Source organism: Piliocolobus tephrosceles, chromosome 1 (genome assembly GCF_002776525.5).
Source record: "Piliocolobus tephrosceles isolate RC106 chromosome 1, ASM277652v3, whole genome shotgun sequence".
In the NCBI taxonomy this organism is placed as follows: Eukaryota; Metazoa; Chordata; class Mammalia; order Primates; family Cercopithecidae; genus Piliocolobus; species Piliocolobus tephrosceles.
In genome coordinates, this window is record NC_045434.1 from 111095077 (window position 1) to 111112258 (window position 17182).

The 17182-nt window shown below is 55.2% G+C and overlaps 1 protein-coding gene across 1 annotated transcript; it reads left to right on the top strand.

Annotated features, from left to right (window-relative positions):
- Positions 1–4713: 4713 nt before the first annotated feature.
- On the top strand, positions 4714–15414 carry ALX3 (ALX homeobox 3). The gene is made up of 4 exons (XM_023232682.1): positions 4714–5078; positions 10477–10793; positions 13812–13940; positions 14334–15414. Exons 1-4 carry the CDS (start codon positions 4802–4804, stop codon positions 14640–14642), a joined length of 1032 nt encoding a protein of 343 aa, XP_023088450.1. The 5' UTR covers positions 4714–4801; the 3' UTR covers positions 14643–15414.
- The last annotated feature ends 1768 nt before the right edge of the window (positions 15415–17182 follow it).

The window sequence follows — 17182 nt, forward strand, 5'->3', positions numbered from 1 at the left end:
ACCCAAGGTTGCACCACTGCACTCCAGCCTGGGCAACAGAGCAAGACTCCATCTCAAAAAACAAAAAAAAACTCCTTTACAAAATGACTTCTCTATGGTCCATGCCAGCACTTGCCACAGAATCTATTCACCTTCACACAAAGGCAACAGGTCAAACTCAGGTCTACCACAGAAGAGACACAGCTCCGCCTCTCTGGCCCCCTCCCTCCATTACAACCCAATCTCAGTGACCTGGGCAGAGAGAATGAGCAGAAAACCATAGGTTCAGTGGTGAATTCAAGCTCAAGAAACATGTGTATAATTACTATCACATTCATTCCCATAAAGCTGGAGTGCAGACTCATTTCTTCCCATTTTCGCATAAAAACCTGTAGCACAGAGAGGTTAAGTGTCTTTCCAATGAATCAGATCAAATCAATGAAAGAGAAAAAACTTCCCAGAAATTTTACTCCAAAGCAGACTTCAGCCTGGGTTGTTAGAATCACAGCCAAGGAGTCTGGGTGTCCACAACACAAAGTTTTTTTCTTTTCTTTTCCTTTCCCTCCCCTCCCTTCCCCTCCCCTCCCCTCCCCTCCCCTCTTGTCTCCTCCTGTCCTCTCTTCTCTTCTCTCCTCTCTTCTCCTCCTCTCCTCTCCTCTCCGCTCTCGCTCTCACTCTCGCTCTCTCATCATGAGTGAGAAGGAAGCACGAGATCCACAGGTTTATTTACCATTCCTCAGCCTGACCTTCCAGGAAGAATGTCACTAATGAGAAACAATCTTCTTGGGTTCCCAAACCCAGAATTTCTATATGAATCAATTTAGGATTTCAGAATCTAAACAGGACAAACATAATACCAACTGTCTTTCCATTGAAGGAAAAAAAAAGCAACTGAGTTTTCCCTGTCGGAAAGAAGTTTTGTATATGTCAAGCAAATCTCAGATCTGAGGTTACCTCTTTCTCATCGTGCCGATCCCTTCTGGACATCCACTGAGGGGGAAAGAAGCGCATTGTCCTTCCTGTGGTGCAGGCTGAGGGAAGTAGAGAATGAAAGGGAATGTGGTGCCGGGGCTGATGTTTCTCTAAATGAAGAATTGACCTTACAGTTGAGGCCCAAAACCAGGAACTCTTCTCACAAGACCAGATTCTACTCTAATTCACATCCAAATGACGATTTTCTTCAGTGTGGATGAGACACTTCCATTCCAGCAAAGTGTAAGCACTGTGAAGGCAGGGATCACATGTCGTGTGTGCCACTGTATCCTGGTACCAGCAAATGGGGATCACATGGTAGGCTCTCCTATTAAATGAATGAATTAAACATTCAGCCAGTGTAAAACAGCTAGTAAGTATCATTTCCATTTAAAAGGTAGCTCTTCTCAGCAGATGGAGAGGGGTTTTGTTCAGTTTTTTCATTACAGGGCCTGGAATTATCTGGATCTTGCCATCCACTCATCTCTTACGCCACGGACAATTTTTCAGTGACAAATGCTGTTATAATTCAATTGATTATTAAACAGCATGAATGGTAAACTCACAAATTATCTTAAAATTCTGCCCCACATCTGGCTGTGTTGGTCATAAACCTCTCAAGTGTTAAGCACTCTGTTTCATTTGGTCTCAGCTTAGCAGAAACCACCCTCCACCTACTGTACCAGCGGCCGCAGCTAGGCATGTGAGTCTCGACAGATGTCATCTGCTGATCGTGAAAGCAGCACTGCAGTGTCCTCAGTTCACTCTAGCCTCAGCCTTCCTTTCCAGAAGGAGTCCCAGCCTTCTCCTTGGGAAAATGAGGGTGCACAGTGAATGATTTCAACTTCGTTAAATAAAAAAGGGCTGAGGAGTCATGCGGAGTGGGGGACCGTGGATCTGAGTATAAATTCTGGTTCTGGCACAAACTGGCACAAAAGAGCCAAGAAACCCCATTTGTGCCTGAACAAATGGCTCCCTCCTGGCCTCAGTCTCTTTCTCTAGAAAACAGGGTACCTGTTTCATTGAGCTGTGAGGATTAAATAAACCAATCTTAGACAGGCATGGTGGCACATGCCTGTAATCCTAGCTATTTGGGAGGCTGAGGCAGGAGAATCGCTTGAACCTGGGAGGCGGAAGTTGCAGTGAGCTGAGATCATGGCCACTGTGCTCCAGCCTGGGCAACTGAGACTCCATCTAAAAAAATAAAATAAAATAAAAATTAATAAAAACAATGTATGTAGAATACATGAGCTAGCACCCAGCACACCGTAGGTATATGTGTTGGCTGTTGTTTTTACCTGTAATATGAGGGCCTTTGTGGCACTCCATGATCTCCCAGCCCCCGTAAGAAGGAAAATTTATTAACTCTGAGATTGCTGTTTTTGAGATTTCTATGCACCTGCTCCATCAAACTCTTTCCAGACCACACAGAGATAGATAAAAGTTTGCATAAATGGCCTAAAAGACAGTGGAAAAGTCTCCTGCCAGTGTGCTGATTTGTGTGGTTCTGGAAGAAAACTCTCCCAGGAGGGACAGCTCCACTTACCCACAAAACTCCCATGTAGTCTAGGGTTTTTTCTCTCCTCAGTTTAATTGGTAACACCATCCCAGCATGGAAATTGGCTCTGTTCAGAGAGTGGGAGCATGTCAAGAGAAACTTCTGGGCTTGAAAGTGGATGCAGGTCCTTGCATCTCTGTTCAGCTCCAGCCTTAGGCCCATTCAGTCTGAAGTCAGAAGACTTCTACCTAATCAGTGATGGAACCCACTGGAGATGGTAATCATCCACCATCTGTTAAATTAACACTGCATCAAAACACGAATGCGTTGCAAATATCCTACTTCCATGTGTGGCCCACCTTTATGAGGAGGAAACTGAGGCTCAGCAAGGTTGTCATGGGAGGCAAAGACTCAGCCTTTGATTCAGGCTGCCTTGTTTAAATTGTTGGTGACATTTTCCTGGGTGATATTTGCATCCTTCACAGTAAACTGCTTGATAACTCTATTGAATAGAATAGATATCCTGAATTGATGTCCTCCTAGAAAGTCAACAATATCCAATTTCACAGGTACGGGCAAGAGAGACAGAAAAAAAAAAAAAACAAAACAAAACGATATCCAATCAACAACTATTGAAAAACCTTATTAATGGGCAAAGGTGATCGGTTGAAATTGGTTGCCCAGAGCTGGATCCACTAGATCCTGGAGAAAGGATCCCTCTGGAGAGGCCAGAAGGGAAGCTTAATTTCAAGTCAAACCTCCCTCTTGACTAGAAATACCCCCCCCAGGTGCTCCCATCTCTCTGGCCAGTCTGCATTCCATAATTAGGGGCTCTAATGGCCATAATGCCTCCAATGTGGTGTTGAAACCAATAAGGCTTCAGAGAAGTTATGGTATGTTTAATAACGGCTTAATGACTCCTTGTGAGATGCAAGGCTTCTGGCTCCTGTTTGGTCTTGATTTACAGCCCAACTCTGGCTGAGGAGCCAAGAAACCCCTTCTAAGCCCCCAGCGGAAGAGGGAGGTGTTCACACCAGGACTCTTGGATTCCTTTAAAAATTGAGAATTCAAATGAAATACAAATGATGTTGACTCCCCACCTCTCTTGCTAGTCTCGGGGGCATTGAAAATAAAAACAGTTTAACCCAGTCCCACAGGCTCCTCAATCCATTGGAAGCGAGCAGGGTCCTCGGGTCCTTGGGTGTTTCTCCCCAGACCTTAGGTAGGGTGGTGGTTATTTCTCTTTTCCAAAATTCTAAGCTACTGCTCTAATCCTGTTTCCTTTTGGTTGGGGAGGCTCAACTCTTAGAAGATGCAGTTCTACTCTCCCCCCTTCTGAATCATCAGGCCTAGGGGAGCACAGCCCTGAGGTCTGAGCTGCAGACAGTCTCTCCAGTGGATCCCCAGACACTTGGGTCATCTGCCCATTGAGAGGCATTCACTCCAAGCTGCTGCCAGAGGAAACACCAGCCCTTCTGCTCATCCTCCACCTGTTCCAAAGGCTGCCCCTGCAGGACACTGTTCAGTCCTGAGCTGCCCGTGGGAGTCTCCTGTCTGCTCTGGCCCTGCCTCTACTTCTGAAACACACCTCAAATACATAGAAAGACCCAGAGTTGGCTTGGCCCGACCTCCACAGTCAGATGAGGACACTAATGATTGGCTCAAGGACCCATAGCGAATGAACGATAGTGTCCAGGCCCAAGCTCCCCAGCACCCCATTCCCAGCTTAGATCTGCTTCCACACAACACTCCCAATAGCTCCTTTCACTGTGAGAAACAAGAGATCTCTAAGGGAGGTATTTTTTACTGAGGCAACATTTTGTCCAGCTCCCAGTGGAGACCTAGGTAAAATTGCAGCCTAAGGCCTGCCTGCTGCCTGCCCAGGCCCTCATCCCAGGCTGATGTCCGGAGTCCAGGCCTAAAAGTGTTTGGGGGGGATGCCCACACGGCCTCACCCCTCTAGGGGCAAGAGCCTCCAGGCTGGATATCAGGACCACGGGTGTGCTCTGAGCAAAAGACTCACCTGGATGGGTAGACAAAGGGATTCTGCCCTAGAGAGGAGGCTGCTTCATCCTCTCCAGAGCTGCCTGGGACTGGGCTCTGGGTGAATGGGGGGAGGGGGTTCCCGGGCTCCGAGGGGTTAACCCGCACGGGGCCACACGTGACGTGGATGGTTCCAGCATTAAGTCAGAGGCGCGGCCCCCTCGACTGCCCCCCGCCCCCCGCGGCGCGCGCCGCTCCCGGGGGCTCCGCGCCCCCGTCGCCCAGGTCCCTCCCCTTTGGCGGGCGCTCACAGGCCGCGCGGGCAACGCGAGTCCCGGAGCCCCGGAGGCCTGTGCGCCCTGAGCCGGCATGGACCCCGAGCACTGCGCGCCTTTCCGCGTGGGGCCTGCACCCGGCCCCTATGTGGCCTCGGGGGACGAGCCTCCGGGCCCGCAGGGAACCCCAGCCGCTGCGCCTCACCTGCACCCCGCGCCGCCCCGCGGCCCGCGGCTGACCCGCTTTCCGGCCTGCGGGCCCCTGGAGCCCTACCTCCCAGAGCCGGCCAAGCCGCCCGCCAAGTACCTGCGGGACCTTGGGCCCGACCCGGCGCTCAACGGCGGCCACTTCTACGAGGGCTCCGCGGAAGGTAACGCGCGGCGCGGGGCGTAGCGCGCAGCCCGACCTCTCTCCTTCTTCCTTACCCAGGCTCACCCGAGCCTTCCTGCTTATCTCTCCCGCTCGATTATTTCTCAACTTTTTGCCCCTCTCGCCTTTCGCCACGGCTCCCACGGAAGCCGAGTTGGCGCTGGCCCGGGCCAGGCAAAGGCCAGTGCGGGGCGGGAGGCTGAACCACCGTTCCTCCCTCGGCAGCGGGAATGGGAGGCGGGAGGTCGAGGGAAGGTGCAGTGGCGACGGCCCGGGGTCCAGTCCGGGCCCGAAAGCAGCCGGACCTGGGAAGGAGAGAGCATGCTTTGCCGAAGTTGGACTGGAACTGCCACCTACCCCGAAGCCCAGACCGGGCCGAGGGCTGTGGAGCCACACTGAGCCCTGACCAAGAAGCGCGGCTTTTGTGTCTGGCGCCCTTTGAGGGCCCTGAGGCTGGGCCTCGACCTAGAGTGGCCAAATCGGGGTAGGCTGGGGACTGCGGCCTGGCCTTGGCCCGCCTCTCCTCCCCAGGCCTAGCCTTCACAGGAAGGGTGCTGCCTGTGCGGCAGACTGGCACGGTCTGGCCGCGACTGGTCGTGCAATGCCAGGGCTGTCCTCAAGACGGAATAACTATTCTTATTTATCATACTAAGCTGGCCTCCCTGCCGTTATGCACGATGATAGCCGCCCTTCTGGCAGTCTTGGCTTCCCTGCGCTGGATCATCACCGCTGGGCAGTCAGGAGCAGCTCTGGGCAACCTAACCCCCAGGCGCCGTGGGCTCCCGGGCCGGTGCCCTGTGCTAAGGCTGGCCGGACCGCGCCGGCACCTGAGAATGCGCCTGAAGGCAGGGGCCTGGCAGGCTGATGGGCAGCTCTACCACCGTCCGCCGCACCCTTTGACCCGTAAGGCGTCTCGGCGCCCAAACCGCACCCACCTTATCTGTGCTGCCATATCCCGCAGCCTAGGCCCAGAGCTGGATCCTCCAAGATCCGCCTCAACCCCCTGCCGCCGCCCGGCTGGCGCCTCGCGGGCCTCCACGGAGTGGCCGGGCATCTCCAGCTTTCGCCCAGCCGGGGCGGTGGGAATGTGTCTAAGAGGGCGGGGAAGTGTGTGGGGTTCAACGAAGGAAATGAACGAGTCCGCGGAGCTTCGTGTCTGTGCCCTTTGAAAGAGGCTCTCCTGATAAAAACCACAGTTGGGACTTAATGAGAAGCAGTTGGCCTGGCTCCTCTGATCCCAGCCAGACGGCAGCGGCCGCGCAGCGCGGTGAGCACCGCCAGGGACAGGTACCCGGCCTGGCTCAGCGCTCCGCGTCGGGCAGGAGCCACCCCCACCGGGCCCGCGTCCCTGTTAGGCGCCCCGTACCCGGCACCGACCGCTCGGGCTCCCGTACCACACCGGTGCCGCGCGAACTGCAGAGAGCGCTGGTGGGGAACGAGCGGCCGGGAGGATCCCAGCACCCTGGGATCCGACCGCAAGAGTGTCCTTGACAACGAAATACCGAGAAAGAAAACCAAAGAAAGCGAACGACCACCAAGAAAAGGGGAAGAGAAATTGAACAAAACAACGGAGAGCGCGGCGAGAACGAGAGGATAAATGGCAGTGGGCGAGCTGGGATGAACTGAAATGAATAAATGAGGAACGAACGAATAAAAAAAGCAGGAGCAAGATCGAACAAAACGGATAACTAGAGAAGGGGGAAAGGACAAAGAGGGAGGGAGCAGACCAAACAAAAGAAAACGGAGCATGTTTAAAGCGTGGAATATATCAAAATGAGAACAAGGAGGGTAAGAAAATTAACGATTTCAATTGAGCGAAGGACAGGCCAAACGAAAGGTAGGTAGGCAGGCGGGTGCGAGCAGGGCCTGGTAGAGATCCTGGCGGCCGCTCGCCTCTGGCGCTCTGGCCGGTGTTCGACGGGTGGCCAGCGTCCCTGCGGCAGAGCGGACCTCCGCGCAGTGCGGCGCGGTGGAGCCTGGCTGCTTGGGGACAATCAGCCCCCAGGGCCACGCAGCCTACTCTGTGGGAAGTGGCGGGCGAAGAGGGAACCCGCCTTATTTCCCCGTTTTTAAAATAACCGGCTCGGAGCGTTTCCAGTCCATACGAGTGAGCGTGCAGCTGCGTTCCATCTGCGGCGCGATCTTTCACAAGGCTGGGCAGTTGCGCGCCCCAGAGCCTGGCGCACCTCGCTCCTCTCCCGCCTGCCGCCAGCCGCCCGCGCAGCCCCAGGCCGCCCTTTGCTGAGAACGCCCAGCCCTGCTCTGAACCCAGGCTGCGTACTGGCCCTGCCAGCCACTCTCGCGCCCTCCGCCCTTGGCTAGTCTGTCCCCGGGTTTGGCTCTGACGTCCAAACACGCCCTCGGCAAGCGACTCCTACTAGAGTTTTGCCGGCTGCCGCTGAGGCCCTCAGCCGGATGACCCGGCCGACCGCCGACGTCGTCGAGGAGGGAGTCCCAAGTTCTTAGACCCGGGCTGAGGCTTCTGGGTCAAGGCTGAGAACCCCCAAGAAGGGAACCGAGGCCTCACCGGGGTCCTGCCCCCGGCGTTTATGTCCACGCTGGCTTTGAGTCTTCGGCGGGAGCTGCAGGAGCCTGGGCCTCAGTGAGCTCTGCAGGTCCCTTAGCGACCCCACAGTGGCCGGAGGAAAAAGTGCGGCGCGGAACAAGGCTGCGGCGAAATGTGAAAGCTGAGGCTGGTCCCGCTGCCTCAATGGATGGATGCCTTCTGTGGGGACAGTGGAGCACTCAGGCCTGCTGCGGCCCTGCTTCCTGGCTGCACAGTGGCTTAGAAGCAGCTGCTAATAGGGGCTCTGGCACTCCTCCGGGTGAGGGGTGCTCAGGGTGCGGCAGGCCTGAGAGCTGGGTCAGGGACAGAGAGCTCCTTTACTACATTAAAAGGCTCCTGGCTTTCACACCCAACAGCTGCTGCTGTGGTCCTGCCGGTATGCAGGCAGAAGACACCCCAGCGCTCAGTCTCAGGCTGTCTCCAACATGAGTACCCCACCTTAACCACCCAGTGTCTGGATCAGGTGCAGTGACTGCCCTGCACAGCCCATACACACCTCATATGTGCCCCATCCTCAGCAGCCCTCTCTCCTTTACAAGCTTAGGTTCAAGCTGCTGGCTGCTATTCCTGGCCTGTCTTTCCTGGATTCCACCTTCCATTTATCCCAGTTCTATCCCTTTCCTCTTCTGGGCCTTGCTCCTCAGGAGGCTGCTCTGTATTCTCTGAGGAGTGTCCCTCTCTTCCAAAGTGGGGGGATGCCACCCTCCCCCTGATGTCCTCCAGGTAGATGGAGGAGATTTCAGGGCAATGACAATGAGGGAGAGAGCAGTTCTGTGGTCCCTTGAGAGGGCTGTAGACTAGGAAGACATGGGAGTTGGGTAAAGGTCAGCAGGCTTGGCCTCTTCCTTGGGGAAGCTGTTCTGAGAAGTCCTACTGCACTTTCATCCCTTGTCCCTGGCAGCTTGGTGGCTCAAGTTCAGGAACACAAGTCCCAGGGCCCCAGATCTGGTCACTTCCTCTGGGCAGGTCCTATTGAGACCCAAGAGGCAGAAGAGCAAGCCCCAGGGCTTTGGAGGGCCTCTGCTGGGATGTCAGTACTCTTGAACCCCAGCCCTGACCCTTAGCCCTGAGCTACCCTCACTCCTTTTCTGCCTGGAGTCCAGCGCTGCCTCCCTACGAACCCAAGACACCAAGACTCTTCCTTCTCAGGCTGAACATTTCCATGGCCTGCTGTGTGTATGTGTGTGGTGGTGGCAGCGGGGGGGGGGGGGGGGGGGGGGGGCAGATTTCCCATTCCAGTGTCCCTAGTCTTCCTGATCATTTTCAATTATTTAATTCAACTTCTGTGAGTCTTCCTTCCTAAGCTTCTATCAAATAGAACTGCCCCTAAACCTGAAATGTGCTGGCCCAAGAATGGAAGTCAGGGGACTGGAACAGTTTCTCCCCTGTGCTCTACCTGAGTTGTGAAGGATGGGCTACCTGTGTACAGGCTGGGCATGGTCCAAGGCTAGGTAGCCCTGCCTGACTCTCCCGGTCCTCCAGGACACACACTGGGAGCTTATTTCATGGCCTGGGTAGTCCTGGAAAGTAACTGACCACCTTCCAGCTGAGGGGGACCCTGCCTGATTTGTCCTTCATAGTGCAGACAGGGACTCATCAGACCCAGATCCTGAGAGGCCCATTCCTCCAGTCCCATCCTCCCCCAACCACAGCTGTGATCCTGACACCAAGTCCTGGGAAGAAACTGCCTCTTGTGCTAGCTAGCTGGGTCTCCTCAGGGCCAGGCCTCCACTGGAGATGGGCCCAGAGCCAGGCAAGAGGCTGTGTGAGTCAGTGGGGCGTCTTTGTGGCGTCTCAGCTGCCATCCCAGTGGATTGTTGAGGAGGGATTTCATGGGGACGCTGCTGGGGGTCCTCGCCAGAGGGAGAGGGCGTAGGCAATCAGGGTGACCTATTTTTCACCATGCTCCATCGGTCAATCCGCTGTGGTGAGGCTCCGCCAAGTTTCTGGAGTGAGGGTTAGCATGTCAGAGTGGGGCTGCTGGAAACTGTTCCAGTCTGCAATCAAGTCCTTCCCTGCCTGTTAAACACAGGCAATGGGGGAGCAGTCAGAAACTCCTGAGGAAGGAGGGGGTGGGCAATGATGGGAATGATGGGGACAGGGGGCTGTGCCCTGTTGTGACACTGGTCCCCAACTCTCCTTCTTTGAGCACAGCCTATCTCAGTTCTGCTTCTCTCTAGATGGAGGAGCTTAAGTCCTTGCCCAGACACCACAATTTTAGGAGGAATGGAGAGAGGCAATCCCTCTGGAAGCTTCTTTGTCCCATCTTGCCCTTCTTACACCAGAGCTGGGGAATTTGATATTGACCTGAGACGGGGGGTTCAGAGAATAAAGTTCAGCCAGACCAGCCAAAGGTGGTCTGAGCACCCACATCCACTGCCTGCCTGGCCCTGGGAGCAGTGGTGTGGGCATAAGGGCCTGGGAACCAAGGCCTGCAGAGTTAGGAACAAGGAAGCACTTTCTGGCAGGAGCAGGAGATGTCAGCCATCCCATCCTCACCCCGCCCTCTGCCCCCATGCTTGGCCTTGCCAGGGTGGTGGTCCTGCTGCGGCGCCAGTCCTCTCACGTCCCTGCGGAACGCACTACCACAGAGCACTTCCCCGAAATGAACCCCATTCTGGCCCCAGCAGATCCGCCCAGACCACAGAGCACATAGTTCCCCAGGGCCCCCTCCCCAGCTGGAGGCTCAGCAGGCAGGCCTCTAAATGCCAGGCTCCCATGGAGGGTGGCCGCCTGGGAGGAAGGGAAGGGAAAGGAAGGGGGAGGCGGAGACTCCAACCCACAAAAGCCCCTGGTTCAGTTGCCATCCTCCTTTTTGTGTTCTCCATTGCAGCTGAGGAGAAGGCCTCCAAAGCTGCCAGCTTCCCCCAGCTGCCCTTGGACTGCCGAGGGGGCCCCAGAGACGGGCCCTCTAACTTGCAAGGCTCCCCAGGCTCCTGCCTGGCCAGCCTGCGTCTTCCTCTTTCCCCGGGACTCCCCGACTCCATGGAGTTGGCCAAGAACAAGAGCAAGAAGCGCCGTAACCGCACGACCTTCAGCACATTCCAGCTGGAGGAGCTGGAGAAGGTCTTCCAGAAAACCCACTATCCTGATGTGTACGCCCGGGAGCAGCTGGCTTTGCGCACAGACCTGACCGAGGCCCGGGTACAGGTGAGGGCACTGCGGGGATGGGGCTCTCTGGCTGCCTCTACCACACAGTGACCAGACCCTGGAAGGGCTGGGAGAGGTGGGCACTGGTGCCTCCCAGAGCTACCTTTCCCAGGGGCCTGCCTCAGCCTTCCCCTCCTGGCTCACCCTCACATCCAGCTCTGCTGCAGCCACAGGCTCTTCTGGCCCAAACTGAGGCTTATGCTTGGGTGTAAGGGCGATGGCCTCTGGGAGCCATCACCTGTGTGGGAGTCCTAACTCTGCCACTTACTGGAGGTGATTTGGGGTATGTTAATGAATCTCTCAGTCTGTTTCCCAGTTCAGGAATGGCTGGGATGGGCCAGAATGGAGTTCAGGAATGATGGGACTGGCTGCGTAGGGACTATCTTGAGGATCACAGGGATGGCCACATTTTGGAAGCGGTGAAGTGCCGAATACATATCAGGGCTGCTCCCGAGGTGGCTGCCTAGAATGGGAAGGTCCCTGTCGGGAGGTCTCAGAGTCAGTGATTCTCAAAGTCATCAGGAGCCATCGACCTTGGGTCCCTGCCAGCGCTCAGACCCTGGCTGGGAAAGGCTGACTGGGAGCCCTTCCCCACCCTAACAAACTCCCCCATGGAGACCAGGCGCTAGGGCTTCCCAGAGGGGCTGTGGCCAGTTTTACATGAAGGGAGCCCAGCCTGTGGGTGGGTAAATGCTGAGAAGGGAGGAAGGCAAGGGAAGCCCACGTTCAAGCATGTTGGAAGTGTCAAAGCACATGAAGGTGGCAAGCAGGCTGGGGATGGGGAAGGAGTTTCAGTAAGAGTCTGGCCCAGGAGGAAGATGGCCATTCACTGGCTTGCACTGAACCGGCTCAGTCATAGCAGGCTTCCCGATACCAAGCAGGAGGCACTGGGAGGGGTGGGTTGGAGTTCTGGGGAAAGGTGAGGAGGTGACCTCTTAGGCGGAGGAGACTCTCTCCCACCATAGAGGAGACTTAGCAGGAACAAAGCTCATGCTATCTTACCCTGTATGGGGCCCTTCCAGAGACTCTTTGTGAAGGCACTAGGGCAGGAGACAGTCCTGGCAGGATATGGGGACTGGCAGGCCAGTCTGTAAAGAGGCCAGGCGCTGTCATCTAACAGACAAGGCCCTACAGCTGCATCCAGCAAGATGAGAGAGACTTGGGCTATTTCCCCTTTTCTGCTGAGTCCTCCTGCCTCCCTGCTCCTCCCAGGTGGCAGCCAAAACAGACTTTCAAGACTGTCCCCCAAGACCCCCAGGGGCTGAGGTCATCAGGACGAAAGGCCCGGCATTCAAGGCAACCCCACATGATATAAGCCATGGGAACGGCCCATGGAGTTACCTCAGCAGGCCTCCGGGGTGTGGTCTAACCAACTCTTCCTGAAGCAAGTGTTTGTGGGAGGTGGAGAGCACTTCCTCTGCTCCTCTCCTAGGCCTTTTCAACCTGAGAGGGTGCAGGAGTAGCCACAAGGCCCTCAGCCCTAGTCTAGAAGCTCCCTGAAGGACGGAGACCCTAGAGTAGGAATGTTTTCTCTGGCAGGAGCATGAAACCCACCCATATACCCTGCCCCATGGAAAGGAAGAATGAGACTACACACCAGACAATGCAGAGGGCAGGTCCAGAGCCCAGGGCAGGCCTACAGTGGGATCCCCAGGAGAGAACGGGTGGTGACAGAAAAGTGAGTCCCAGTAGCCAGATTCACTGGCTCCAGGCTCCCTCATCCTCCCACAGGGGAGGGAGAGCAGAGAAAGGAAATCCAGGCAGCTGGGCAGGTAGGGGTGGCCTTTTGCTGACCTTGCTGCAGGCCTGCTCTGTTATCTTGGCAACCTGGGAGCTAGGAGGATGGGGTATGCATAGCCCCTTCACTGTTGGTGCCTTACCTGCCTGCGTAAGTAGGAATGACCATAGGGGCAGGGAGCCTGAGAGGCTAGGGTGGGATTTCTCATCCCAGCTGGGGTAGACGGATTACTGACACACACACACACACAGCTTCTGTTGTGACTCCCAGCTAGATATCCCTGGAAAGCAGGGGTTGTTTTTGTTTGGCTGGTTTTATTTTGACATTGTTAAATTTAGCTTAGAGCCTGACACATGAATGTTGATTAAATGATAGAAATACAAAACATATATGCCAATACACTTAAATGTAACAGTCACAGCACATATACCAAACAACGAATTCATCACAGATATGTACACAGATGTGCACAACACACAGATGTGCCACCCCTATCTGCCAAGGGCTCACAAATAAATGGGAGAAACAGATTCCAAAACAGATCATGGTAATGGAATGGGGTGAGTACAAAGAAAGGTCCAGGGTATTTTGGAAGTCCTGTGGAGGATGCCCAGCATGGATGTATGTGTTGAGGGGATGAGTAGTCCAGGAAGAGAAAACCTAAGCAAAAGATGGAAGGAGCAAGATAGCAGAGTGTTTTGGAAGAGCTGGGTGGGAGCTTGGGAGGCAACCAGGAAGAATCTAATGTGTTTGCCTGGCAGGACGTGAGGCTGTGCAGAGAGGCAGGGGCCTTGTTAAGAAGCTATGCTCTGGACCAAGGTCTCCCGGGAATCACTGAGGGTTTAAACAGGACCATGACCTGAACAGAAATGTCTAAGATTCCTTGGATGCTATGAGGTGGGTAGCTTGGAAAAGGAGATGAGGCAGGGAGACTAGAAACCCAAAACATGTGCACAGTATACCCAGGAAGTACCTAGGGCCCCTGAGGCCCACAGATGCCCCCACAACACCCTTACTAGACACCAGGCTGGAGGACCAGAGTGACTCGACCTAGAGAGTGATAGCTGGAGGCCCATGGGGCCAATTAACCCGCTTTGGGCTTGGGCCTCTCCCAGGCTTCCTCCCAGGCTTCCCTGGCCTGGGTAACAGTGTGGATTAACAGTTGAGATCCTCCATCCTGGAGCCTGCTCCCCATCCCACAAGAGGACACAACCATCAACTATCCCTAGCAGGCTCCTCTCCTCAAGGCTGCCCTATCACCCCCACCAACCTGCCCCCAGGTCTGGTTCCAGAACCGCAGAGCCAAGTGGCGGAAGCGCGAGCGTTATGGGAAGATCCAGGAGGGGCGGAACCCCTTCACCGCTGCCTATGACATCTCTGTGCTGCCCCGCACTGACAGCCACCCTCAGGTAAGACCCCAGCCCTACCTGAGCCAGGACCTGGCAGGGTCACCAAAAAGAATATGAGCTCTGGCATGAAGAGACCTGGAGAGCGTCAGGGTTCTGTATGACGGTGGGTATACCACTTCACTTCTTCCTCTGCAAACCGGGGCTCTTGCCTGTCTCCTGAATGATGCATGCGGAACACAAAGGAATCGCAGAAGAAAATTTCATTTTGAGAACAGTGGCAGGAGCCTCCTGAGATGCCACTACCAGTGTTGGGGGTGGGAGGGGGTAGATCTGAGCCAAGTGGAGGTTTCCTGCAAAGTTTCTGGGGCCCCAAGGACAAAGAGACAGCCCCTGGGTAAGGAAGTCAGCTCCTGAGGCTGCCGGTTCATGGGCCTTCTTTCCCTCTCTTTTCAGCTGCAGAACTCCCTGTGGGCCAGTCCAGGATCCGCGAGCCCTGGGGGCCCCTGCGTTGTGTCTCCAGAGGGCATCCCCTCCCCGTGCATGTCTCCATATTCCCACCCCCATGGGAGTGTGACTGGCTTCATGGGGGTGCCAGCCTCCTCTGTGGCTCACCCTGGCATCTACTCCATCCACGGCTTTCCCCCCACCCTGGGGGGCCACAGCTTTGAGCCCTCCTCAGAGGGCGACTATAAGTCTCCAAGCCTCGTCTCACTCAGGGTAAAGCCCAAGGAGCCACCTGGCCTTCTGAACTGGACCACGTGATCGGTAGCATGGGCCTGCAGAATGAGCTGCCTACCTCCTTTTCCATTCCCAGCCGCTCCCAGCCCACCCCTGCCTGGACACCAGGGAGGAAGGACCTCTGCCTCCAAGCCCCAGACGGTTCTGGAGGCCTGTGGGAACAGCTGGCACTGTCAGCCCCGAGCAGGGAACACGTTACAGGGTCTTTTCTCTTAGAATAAGGTGGGGCTGCCTTGGAGAAGGGGCTTCAAAGCAGCCAGGACTCTTCCTACCCCAAACTGAGTCCCCTCACCTGAACTCTGGGCTGGAGGCAGGGAGACACTGCCCTGCTGCCTCCAGACTTTGTCCAAGTCTGTTGTCATCTCTCCAGCTAAGACAGCTTACTTGGCTTATCATTCAGGGAACCCAGGAAAATGGGAGGAGAACGCCGAGTGGACTAGGGGAGCTCTTCATGATGAGACGGAAACCAAAATGGAGTCTCCCACGATGGGGTGGAGTCAGCCCTGCTTCCCCTCCCCCACCAGCAGGGGGCGCGCTGGCATCTGACACTAAGGAGGGGGTGAACGCCAAGGTCAGCATAGACTAAGGCACACTGGCTCCTCAGCTCCAGCCACCTTCACTCCTGCCCTGTGCCTGCACTCCCAGCATGCCATGCAGTCATCTTCCCCTCCAAGGGGGCAGAAATTCCACCAGAAATCATCACATATTTGGAATCTCTTCCATGGGACTAGCCCACAGCTATGCCATGGAAATGATACTGGATGTTGCTCTGAATAAAATAGATTTCCACAGACTGAGATCCTGATCCCCATTTTTGTAAAGATACGTTTTAAAAAAAGAAAGAAAGAAAGAAAAGGGAGAGAGAGAAAAAAAAATGCTGCCCAGCATTCTAATAAAGGTGGTGGTGTTTTTTTATACCAGGTGACAGTCTATCCCCAGGGCTGGACACTGGTTGCTTTGGGGCTGGTCTGTGTCCAGGATGCAGGCTGGGCCAGGACCCCTGAGGGGCCAGCAAGGAAGGGGGAAGGTGGTCCTGCAGCAGAGCCCTCAAGGCCGATGCCTGCCAGGCCGGGCCCTGTCACCTGCCTAGGGTCTCTGTGGCTTTGGCTGTGCTGGGAGGCAGGGAGAAAAGCTCAGTTCTAGAACTGGGTGCATGTGGCAGGGAAAACTGAGGGTGGGAAGGGTAGCAAAAAAGCTGAAATAACTGTGGCTAAACTGACAACGGACGGGAGGTAGAATGGAAGAAAGGGGTGCCCACTGAGGTTCTGTGCTCCCCATGGGCTGGGACCCCAGGGTGGTGGGAGTGGGGTGGCTTCCTTCCAGATGCCCCAGGAACATGTCTGAGCTGTGGCGCAGAGACAAAAGCCAGAACTCTTTCTTGTAGTTTCAGAGTATTACCCATTCTATCCTTCATCCCCACTTTCTGCCTTATCTCTGAAGCCTGGAAGGCAGGAAAAAGGTCTGGCCCTCCCACCCTCCCAGTAAACACAACCACATTGCTCAGAATTCAGCCTCTGCCAGCAGCCCAGCCACCCCCACCCCACGCCTCATCTTTCAGGCACAGAGAAACCCAAGCCCACAAAGACACATCAGGGCTGAGCTGATTCCAGAGGAGGGGGTGAGTCCCCCACCAGATCAGATTTCCCAGCCAAGACAGTCGCATGTATCCCCAGAGGAGTCTGTCTTCCCTCCCTTCCTTCCCCTTCCCTCTATACAAGGGTCTGACTTTTGGTGATTTCTTTCCTCTCGGTCCTGACGCTGGCTCTGAGGTCCACAGGTGTGACCCCTGTATCCGGGAAGGGATCCAGCAGAAAGAGAAGAGTCAGGGTAGGAAGGAGAGACATCCCTGGCTGCCACTGATGAACAGAATCTCTTTCACCTGGCCAGACAGTAATGAAATTGGGGCTCAAGCCCACCATTCTGACTTCGGGGCTCACACCGCTCTATGAGAAGTTTCTTCATCCAAGGAGTGATCAGCAAAGTTTTGGACCTTCTTCCCCACAAAGTCAGAGGTAGAAAGAGTAGTTTGTTCTACAAACATTTTGAGTACCAACTCAGCCTGGCAATGTGCTGGGTGCCAGAGATAGAGCGATGGTTGTGGAAAAATACCATTCTTTCTCTCTCAAGAGGGCTTAGAAAGATGAGGGAAGAGGAAAGGATCTGTGATAAACCCAAACAAAGAAACCAAAAGTGGGAGACAGGAGAAAAAATAAAGGTGAGCCAGAGGTCAATGAAGCAAGAGTAGGAGAGGCTGGCAGAGGCTGGCAGAGGCCAGGAGGGGACCAATGGTGGGATGGGGGGCTCCTAGGGGAGGGCACAGGGAGGCCAGAGACTGGCTACTGGCTCTCATCCAGGGGCATCTGCCCACAGCTCATATTTTTCTGTCCAGTGACAGCTAAATGAAGAGAAAGCTAACTTTACAACCGCCCACTTCACACATAATGAATATGAATGGGCATCCCGGAGCCTGTTCCGTGGGATTGTCCGTGAGGTGACAGGTCCTCCTACTGACTGGGCCATCCCAGCCAGCCTGTCCCCTGGCTGGGGCATGCAGCCCTTCCACC